The following is a 10,189-nucleotide window of genomic DNA, read 5'->3' on the forward strand; positions in this document are numbered from 1 at the left end:
CTTCGGCCCCCCAGTTGTCTGAGGGACAGCAACCCAGCCCCCGGCTCAAAAAGGTTGCCTACCCCTGTTCTAAAATATCTTATTGTCCTCTTTATCCAGAATATGCTTCAAGACGAGAGTGCCTCTCCTTCCACCAAAAAAGCAGTGTGAATACAAATATCCATGGATACGGAGGGCCGACTGTATATACATTTACGCACATAGACTTGTAGTCCAAAAAAGTAACTTTCCTGTGTTGCGGTCTGGGAGGGAAAGTAAATGAGGAATGATTTTAAAAAGCTTCCGTGTACATTACTCTTACCTGGCTGAAGGAATCCAGACTGACACCATTTTCTAGCAAGAACTGGCGGACCTTCTGAACAAGCTCTGTTTCTCCCAGAGCTACCCTCACTGCCACACTGCCCTTGAGCTCCTGTCAAGAGAAAATAAGACATGACTTCAAACATCCTGGTGGCAGGACAGTTTCCATTCGTCTGGCAAGTCAAGGGCTGAGAGATGACAAGAAGACTACTTCTTCACCCCATGAACCTGCCTACATTTTGGGATCAGTAAACAGATAACCCAGCTAGACCCCACATTCAGCCCAGTTCATAAAAGGATTGTCTTGCTATTTTCAAACTAGGATTACCCTATTGAAGTAAGTGGCACGAACATATATACAAACTGTAATTGATAAGAGACTACACACAACACAAAGCACAGGACACCATCCTTTCTTTCCTTAGCTGGACAGAACAGTCCCACCAAAACAGGGTGCTGAATAAGTGGATTCTCAAAAAGAGCAAATAGGGGTAGTCTTCCCTCTAGATAAATGGGGTTAGATAAATGAATCCTAAACAGCCACAATGCTAAAATATCAAATTAAAAGTGTCTCAGAATCCTGTACAGCAGAACACTGGGATAAAACTCAATATGGCCATGAACCAATAAGATCAAGCATGGACAGCAAAAATACTTAAGATTTGATTGGAAAACACCATACAAAGTAAAAACTCACATGATCCAACACTTGGCTCTTTGTGGCATTGTATTTCTGCGCGACGGCATCTGCCACAGCATTCACCCCCATAAACAGTGTGTTCCAGTTGTGTGAACTAGATAGTGGAGAAAAACAGGGTGCGTTGTAATGACATGGAGGGCATAGTCCCTCCAGTTCAGATCTCACCTTAGCTGTAAAGTTCCCCAAGGACAGAAATGGGGAACCTGGGGCCCTGGGGCCAAATCTAGCCCTCTTGGAGACCCACTGAAACTCAAGCTCTTTCCTCAGGACCCCACTCTTCAATGATGTTCCAACTCTTGCATGAGTTCTTCTCCATTTTTAAAAGGTTGAAAAACCTCTATGGGTTAGCTACTGGCAGTACAAGCTTTAAGTGAAAAATTCTAGTCCCACTTTTTTTGCCTTTGGCCTTAGCCAGCACACAAATACAACCCTCAAATACTTCTCTGAAAGTGACTTATATCAAGGATTGCAATCACTTTAGCTCTAATGTGGAACCAAAAAATCCACTTATGTCCTTATTTTTAAGAAGGCCTCCCCACCCATCCAGTTCTTGCTCATGGGGGGGATCTTCACACTATGAGCACAAACCTGGAACTATTGGCTTTGTCCTTAGATGCCTTTTGTTTCTTGTAGGAAGAGGCCTCTGTAGCTTCGCCGCTCTCTCCTTCCTCCTTCTTAATGGTAGAAGGCAAGACGTGTAACATTCGACCCTAAAGAGAGAAGACAGAACCTCTAGAATGTCATCTCTGGGGGGAAAAAAACAGAACCAGACCTATGCATTCAAAAGGAAAGTTTGAATTGAAAGGGACCTCAAAAGTTCCTCTAGTTTAGCCCAGCCCTCTGCTGTTTCAAGAAATCCACACTTTTGCTCCATCATCTATGTGGCAGCCTTTCAAATATTTGAGAATGATCGCTGTGCGGGCCTCTTAAATGGTCCCTTCCCTAAGGTAAATGTACCCAGCTCCTTCAAGTACTCTTCACAGGACTTGACAGAGAACAGATCATACCATTTCCAGCATTCAGAGTGCTTGACAAGCCTTGCTGTATTGATCTCTACAAGGCGGAAGTTATTCTACAAGGGGGAAGCTATTACATTTGAAAAGTCATTTTACAAATAGGCGAGATGAAAGACCAAGGAGGAGAGGAAGTTGAAAATAGAGGGAGAGAGAGTCAAAGAGCTGGGGGGTTTGGAGAGCTGCACTCCAAAAAACAAGTTTTTCCAGGCTCTGGAATGAGTAGTACCGAGTAGTGTGATGAGTACTAAGACCAGGTTACATTAGAGATCACCTATACCTAAAAGGACAACTTTAGAAAGTTCTTAATAGATATGAATCTGCCCACACCTCAAGACAAGACATCCAATGTCCCCTTGCCCCACTCAAAGTTACCAAATATCTGTAGGAGTGAAGGGATTTGTAATTCTGCATGGATTAGAACTCTTCCACATTCCTCACCTGGAAAACCTGTCCATCCACTTCTGCAAAGGCCTTCACAGCATGCTCAGGGAACATGTAGGTAACAAAGGCGAAGCCCTTGGGTTTCTTAGTCAGACCATCAATGGGGAAGTGGATCTCAGAAAGCGGCCCTGCAAAATTCATACAAAAAAACTTTTTTTAAGGAGGACTTTGATTGCCTTGTTTATTTGCTTGGGTTGGAACAGACTTAAGATGTTTCAGGCTCTGTTCTTTTCATGGATGAAAATCCCATCTGAAAGATGGTTACTATCAGCGTTGTCCATTTGGAAAGCACCTTTTACTTTTGCCAACCAATGACATATGTTTGGAAATGGATTCTGTGCATCTGTAGCACGCTGCCTACCAACAGTGATCAGAAAGGTATACCCAATGTGTTCTTTGTCTGTGTAATAACATGTGTCAACAGCTCTATGGCAGAGTGAGGATGGCCATGCTTGGTGAAGCTGATGGAAGCTTAGGATGAAGCATCTGGAGAGCCAAGTAGTCCCCCAAAAGCTCAAATGCCAGGGTGGGCAACTGTTGGGGGGGGGGGGAGAGCGGGGATTCGTTCATTTTGTCCACCTCTGGATAGGTGGATGACTGGGGAAGTCAGGATAGCAGCCTACCGTATTTAGAAAACAACACTTCCAAGTCCTCCTCAGTACTGGTGTAGGGAAGATTTCTCACAAAGAGTCTCCCAGACTCAGAGAGATCTTCATCTTCCTCATCATCTTTCTTTGTCCTTTGCCATGTCTGGTTCGGACCCTTAAAGGAATGCTTTGTCTTTGCAGAGTACTCTTCACGGAATAGCTCAATGTACCGTCCACCTGTAAAGGAAACAGGAAAAATTGTCACTCATCCCCTTCAAACCAAGAGCACAACCACATACCTTGTGAGGTATGTTAGGCTAAGAAAGTGTGACTGGCTCAAACACTGAGCTTGCATGACTGAGCAAAGACATGAGTCCAGATCTCCAAAGTCCTAATCTGACAATTTGTTCTAAACTCTGAGAGATTAATCTTGAGCCCAAGGCCACATCCAACACACAGGTATTCACTGCCAGATTTGGAAGCTTCTTCTATGGTTACCTCCTAATGGTGATAAGAGATAAGAAGATATTGCGGAATACTGAAAACTAAACAGCCTGCAAGGAACAGGGATGCAATTTGTCACTAATTCTTTTCTCAAAGGAAGCAATTTTTTTCAAATATTTCATAATATTCTTTCCGTCCCTAACATGGAATTTGAGTGTTACAAGCAAGAGATAATGCATAGAACAGCATCTAAACAGAAGGCTACTTACCCATGTATTCATGATTTCGTTTGAGTGCCTTCTGAACCTCTTCCTCACTGTTAAAATCAACAAACACATAACCTAGGAGGAAAATCACAGAATGATTTTGTTTCATATACTGTATAATAATTTTTGTATGCCCTGGTACTGAATGGGACTTGAGCATCCATGGGTTTTGTTATCCACAGGGGGTCCTGGAACCAAGTTCCAGCGGATAACAAGGGCCCACCGTATGAGATTTATATGAAGATTTCCTGCTTTTAAAAAATTATCTCATTATTATTTTTAAATGTTATGCCTGTTGGGGTCCATTCATTCCGCACTGATCCACCGCTAATATGGCCACAGCAACAGAAAAAAGTGTACTAATGGAAACAAAGCTGGGTAACCCTCCCTTCTGCTTCACACAAAACAGAAACACAACCAAGCATTGATTGCAAGGTATGAAGCAGGGCCACAACACAAGCGACCGTGTATGCCCTGCAAGCATCAACCAGTGCGCACTTTTTAAATAAAAGAGGTCTGCTGTTACCTGTTTTATTCCCATGGGCATTTCGTGCAATTCTGATTGCAACCGGTTGAAGTGGCACAAGAAACTCCCTCACGTTTTGCTGCAGGCAACAGAAGTTCAAGAATGTTAATAAAGCAGTGTCAGAGAGCCTGAAAAGTGACATGCATCTTTACCCCAACCTGGTACTTAGAAAAGTTACCTTTTTGGATCACAACTCCCAGAATCTCCCATGAACATAAAGCCTTCCCAGTAAATTCACAGGGGGGAAGAATTCTTATTTGGGGGTCGGTGCCTAAACCTCTTCCCACCATATAGATACACTCCTGTCTCCCACCCAAGTCCCAACTGGCTCAACCCTACTTGGCTTCCAAAGTTGAATGATATCAGGCAAGGATTAATGAATTTGTAAGCCTCAATAATCTCAGCATAGAGATCCATAGTGTGAACTTGAAGGACAAGAATTTCAGCTCCATTTACAGGAGCCAGGCAAATTCAGAGTAACAGACAACAAGGGATGCTTACCTCTGTGACATTGAAAGGTGCACCACGGAGCTTCACTGTGTATGGTGTGGTGGGCTCATTTCCACTGACCGGAGCTTTTCCCTGGGGAAAACACAAGGACCATCAATGGAGACACCTTGAGGTGAGAACTTTCAAGTTCTGCTATTATTTGTGACAGACAAGCACAGAGGAAAAGAGACAGTGAGGCGTGTGTAAACAGACAAAATGGACCAGAAATGAATGGGTCACCAAGCCAATATCTAAATGACAGATTGCAGAATTCTAGAATCCAGGGTTGGAACATACCTGGGTTGTGGCTTTCAGTTTCTTGATCTCTGCAACACTTTTCTGGCCCTTGATATTTTCACCCACTCCAGATTCTGCTGTAAAACCAGTGCCAGCATTTTGCTCAGCACTGGGTTTCGCTTCCTCTTCCTCTTCGCTAGGCTCTTTGTTACCCATTTCCTCATCATCGCCCTCTTCTTCAGATGAAGGTGAGGACTCAACATCTTTCACTACTTTTGATCTCAGGTAATCCATGTCCGACAGCTCTGACCTGGCTGCTGCCTTTCCTTTAGCACTTTTGCTTTCCTCTGCAGAGAGGAGAAAAGAATTGAGGGTTATCTTATAAGTAAGAAGGTCAGGAGATAACCAAAAGAACTTGCAAACAGATCAATAATGCTTCCAAGTGCAGGAGAGGAGAGACATGGTCAAAGAGAAAATGCAGGTCAGTGGACGGAAACCACATTTAAATCAGGTGAATTAAGTGCAGAATTAAAATGGCACTTCTCTGTGCATTTAAAACAGATGTTGAAGAGCTGCACCCCCTGCAAAAAACCAAAGATTTTTTGCGGCAAGATGTCCTCCCAACAGCCTTGTGGAGGGATTTTCACCATGTTTTTAAGTCAAATGTGGGCATTTTAGGCACCTTCCTCACCCATGCCATATTGAGATAATGCTGCTTGTGAGATGCCACATCAACCAATGCATCAAGTACCTCGGTTAATTCCAGCTTCTTGTTCCCCATCTCCAAACTCAGCTTCCTCCTCATTCAGACTCTCCGACTCGTCGGAATCAAAATTCAAATAATCATCCGTCGGCTTGGCTTGGCTCTTTTTGGGCTCCTTCACTTTTGTGTCGTTGGACCAAGTGGCGGTCTGAGACCGTTTCTTGTGCACCACCAGAAAGTCTTGAAAGGCCTCCTCGCCTTCCAGCTGAAGGGAGAGAGAGAAAGAGGGCCAAGTTAAAAAGGAGACACAAAGGAGGAGTTCCAGCTCCACTACAGAACATGTTTTTCAGATATCCTGAGTACCCATTAAAAAGTTCTGGGTGTTGCATTTCTATTGTTCTTGTCATGGCTGTAAATGATTTTACATTGCTTCGAATTATGGCTGTTTCAACATGCTAGCTCATTTAATTGTCTTTAAACTTTCCAGCACTGATTTTTTTTAACATTTATGTACCCTTGCTTTAATACATGCTGTGAACTGTCTTGAGTCCCATTTGGAAGATGAAATACTGCTGTATCCAAAAGAAAGAAATCCCATGGAGCATGTTCACATCTCTTTGGCCTGATACAGACAGGCCAAAGTAAAGCTGCTTCGAGTCACTTTGCAAGTATGCTGTTTAAATGATACATGCGTTCTAAGAGTCCAGAAGCCGCACCAAAGCCATGCTCCAGTCCTAAGGACTGGAGTGCAGCTTTGGTGCAGCTTCCAGACTCTTAGGACGCATGCATCATTGAAACACCATACCTCCAAAGTGACTCGAAGCAGCTTTATTTTAGCCTGTCTGTATAGGGCCCTTTGTGAAAGAAGACAGACCAAAGCTACACCACATGATTTTCATCCCATTCTAATTACATACAGTACTTGTAAGGGATTGCAATCAGAGCACTAGGGGCTCTCTACACACTCCACATTTATAGCACTATGATTCTACTCTAGCTGCCATGCCTACAGCCTATGGAATCCTGGGATTGGCAGTTTAAGGAAGGATATTTAGAATTCTCAGCCAGAGAGCAATAGTGCCTCTAAACCAGGGGTAGGCAATCTTTTTGAGCCGGGGGCCGGGTTGCTGTCCCTCAGACAACTGGGGGACCGAAGCCAAAAAATAAATAATTAAATAATTTTTTTAAAAAAAAAATTAAATATATAAATAAACCAGGACAAATGTAGGACAAAATTTTCAAATGGAAGACACTTTTTTTTAAAAAAAATGGAGGACACGTGAAAAAATTTGCTGATTTTTTAAAAAATGTTAATATAAATGCATGTTTCTGAGGCTTCTATAGACAATTGCCCCCCAAAGGCCCCGGCGGCAATCGGTGGCAGGACTGGGCTGGGGCCGGTCCCAAGGCCTTGCTGGGCCGCATCCGGCCCGCGGGCCGCAGGTTGCCTACCCCTGCTCTAAACAAACCCCACAAACCCTAGGATGCAGCTATGGTAGCCTTTGCAAATGGCCCAAATTTACCTCTTTTAACTCTGCTTGATTTTCCTTCTTCTTTTTGTCCTAGAAAAGAATGAAAAAACCCTTATTTTAAAAAACAGAAGAGAAACATAACACCAGTTAACAACCTCAGGGGATGCCAAACATGTTTCATATGGCTATTTCAGACACAGCCTGAAAATATTTTAATACTTACTTGCTTCGCTTCTGTAAGGCCTGGACTCTTTGCAGATTTTTCAGGCAACTTCTTGACTTCTGGTGGCTTTTGGGAATGTTTGCTCCATGCTCTAGGTTTCAGTGGATCCCCAAAAGATTTACAGAACTCAACCTGAAAAGAATCCCAGCGGTTAGGATGCAAGTTGGCTGTAAGTATGCACTCAGGCACGTTACAGACCGCCAAAAAGTGGTGGCCTGCACCCGCCCCTTTCCCCGCTGGATCAGGGCCTCAGCGGCCAGAGCGGCAGCCACTGAAGCCCCGATCCGCCGCTTTCCAGGTAGCGGGGAAGCGGCAAAAGGCCACTTCCCCAAGGCCTGGAAAGGCCGCGGAAAGGGCGCACTAGGCACCCTCGCACGGCCCCACTATGTCACAACCGCGCTGTCCCGTTTAGAGGCGGCGCGGTCGTGACGTAGTTATGGCGGCGGCTGTGTGGAACGGCCGCCGCCATTTTGTGCGTGCTCTGCGCATCCTAGGGTTGGGGCCGTCCGGAAAGGACACCCCTTTCTAACCCTAGCATGCGCAGAGCGTACACTTTTAGGCCCGTCTGTAACGGGCCTTAGTTCACAGACCAAATTGTGGAAAAGGGGTGCCAAATTCTTTTCATAGGTCTTACACCAATGTCGAAGTCGTATAAAAGATGATAAAATAAATAGGGTATATCATATTTAAGGTGAGACTGTTAACAAGAGCAACACAAAAAAACCCGGGTAGTACTAAATTGAAAAAGAAGCTTACAACAGTTGATCCTGCTTTGCAAGGCAGGTTTATTATTACAATTTAAAAGTTGTCGAAGGCTTTCATGGGCGGCATAAATAGTTTTTTGTGGGTTTTTTGGTCTATGTGGCCATGTTCTAGAAGAGTTTCTTCCTGCCATTTCGCCAGCATCTGTGGCTGGCATCTCCAGAGAATGAGGGCATGGAAGTGAGTGGGGTGTGTGTGTGTGTGTGTGTGTGTGTATATATATATCTACTGTGTGACTCTAGGTTGAGAGGGTCTTGGCCTTGCCATTCAGCAACAGAACAGTACACAGATTAACATGGAAATCGCTTCCTCTCAACCAATATATATATATATATATATATATATATATATATATATATATATATGCCCCACTCTCTTCCATGCCAGCATTCTCTGAAGATGCCAGCCACAGATGCTGTCGAAATGTCAGGAAGAAACTCTTCTAGAACATGGCCACAGAGCCTGAAAAACCTACCAAAAAAACCAATTTAAACGTTTGTTTCATTGATATCAACACCCAGTCAAAGCACAACCTAAACATCTCACCGTCTTATTTAACAATCTAACATATTTGAAAGGTACCTCACCGTGACTTTGGCTGTATCTATAAAACTTTTGTTCAAGTGTGTCAAGGCAGCTTTGGCGTCATCTTCAGATTTAAAGCCAATGAACCCAAACTTGCGGAACTTGCCGTCCTTTGTGAACTTCAAGGTGCAGTCGGTCAGGGTTCCAAAGGCAGCAAAGAGGTTGCGGAAGCGGTCTTCCTTCATCTGGAAGAAAAGGGAAGGACACTGGGTGAAGTATTCAAAGGGCGCTAAAAATCCTTTCAGAGCAAGGCCTACTGAGGTTCCATGGGACTCTGGGATTTATAGGATACAGCCTCAACACTACTCTTATACATATAAATATATCACTAACAAGATCCACAGAACCAATGCCAAAGCCAAACAAGCCCCTTTGGGACTGCAGCTCCCAGAATCCCCACCCAAACTCCCACTCCCCAGCAGGCATGGCCATAACTACGGCTCGCCTCCCTCTTTCAGCCTCACAACAACCCTGTGAGGTAGAGCAGGCAGAGACAGATAGCCCCCACCATAGATTCAAAACATAAACCGTTGCCAGCCCTGACAGCTTCCCCAGAGTGAAGAAGCAACCCACAAACCCTGTCCCGACTCGCCCAGCTTCCTCCTCTTACCCCACTCGGCAGGTTCTTGACGATAAGTCGCGACATGTTGCAGCTGTTGCGACTTTGAGCTTCAAACGCGGGGGGAAAACTCCGGGCGGCAGACACGCCGCTCCATGGGCGACGCCATCTTGCTCGCTCCAGCGGTCACGTGAGCCTGGAGCCCCGCCCCCCGCGGTCCATGTCCCGTGCGCCTGCGCGTTGGGGAAAAAATGCGTCCTCCCCGCTGTCGAAAGGGATTTCTGGCGGGGAATAGAGGAAAGGCGATAATAGCCCCGACCTCACTTCCGGTTCTCAAGCGACGGGGGCGCTCTATAAGAGTCAGCAGTGCCACTCTCTTTCTTTCTCTGCTTTACCTCACAGGATTGTTAGGAGGATGGAACAGGGAGGAGACTGAGCCATATACTGTACAGTGTACCTGCTGGGGTTTGGTTCTAGGACCCTCTGTGGATACCAAAATCCATGGCTGTTTAAGCCCCATTAAATACAATGAGCTATTATTATTATTATTATTATTACTGTAGGCCCTTGGTATCAGCTGGGATTTGGTTGCAGGATTCCCCATGGATACCAAAATCCATGGATGCTCAAGTCCCATTAAATACAATGGGCTATTATTATTATTATTATTATTATTATTATTATTTATGTGGGATCTTGGTATCTGCTGGGGCTTGGTTCCAGGATCTCCCATGGATACCAAAATCAATGGATGCTCAAGTCCCATTAAACACAGTGGGCTATTACTAACATCATTTTGTTAGCACAACAATGTCAACCATCCCACTTACACATTCCGGGTTTGTTATTCAGGCTATGGAACCACATCAGTGCGCATCT

General features: G+C 44.6%; 1 protein-coding gene across 3 annotated transcripts in view; it reads right to left on the minus strand.

Moving 5' to 3' along the window:
- RBM19 (RNA binding motif protein 19) overlaps positions 1 to 9,489 on the minus strand; it is a 69,126-nt gene extending 59,637 nt beyond the window's left edge. For all 3 annotated transcript variants that reach the window (XR_006100875.1, XR_006100874.1, XM_042441480.1), the window contains exons 1-14: positions 9,362 to 9,489; positions 8,754 to 8,936; positions 7,405 to 7,536; positions 7,233 to 7,271; positions 5,758 to 5,974; positions 5,067 to 5,353; positions 4,782 to 4,862; positions 4,281 to 4,359; positions 3,758 to 3,829; positions 3,081 to 3,281; positions 2,455 to 2,585; positions 1,589 to 1,710; positions 998 to 1,094; positions 302 to 412 (exon numbers count right to left, since the gene is read on the minus strand). Coding sequence is in view for 1 of the 3 variants with exons in the window: in XM_042441480.1 (XP_042297414.1) it covers positions 302 to 412; positions 998 to 1,094; positions 1,589 to 1,710; positions 2,455 to 2,585; positions 3,081 to 3,281; positions 3,758 to 3,829; positions 4,281 to 4,359; positions 4,782 to 4,862; positions 5,067 to 5,353; positions 5,758 to 5,974; positions 7,233 to 7,271; positions 7,405 to 7,536; positions 8,754 to 8,936; positions 9,362 to 9,397 (1,788 nt within the window). In the remaining 2 variants the exon portion in view is untranslated. The remainder of the gene's footprint in view (positions 1 to 301; positions 413 to 997; positions 1,095 to 1,588; positions 1,711 to 2,454; positions 2,586 to 3,080; positions 3,282 to 3,757; positions 3,830 to 4,280; positions 4,360 to 4,781; positions 4,863 to 5,066; positions 5,354 to 5,757; positions 5,975 to 7,232; positions 7,272 to 7,404; positions 7,537 to 8,753; positions 8,937 to 9,361) is intronic.
- Positions 9,490 to 10,189: the final 700 nt, after the last annotated feature.

The sequence above is a fragment of the Sceloporus undulatus genome, chromosome 10, assembly GCF_019175285.1.
Source record: "Sceloporus undulatus isolate JIND9_A2432 ecotype Alabama chromosome 10, SceUnd_v1.1, whole genome shotgun sequence".
NCBI classification, from domain to species: domain Eukaryota; kingdom Metazoa; phylum Chordata; class Lepidosauria; order Squamata; family Phrynosomatidae; genus Sceloporus; species Sceloporus undulatus.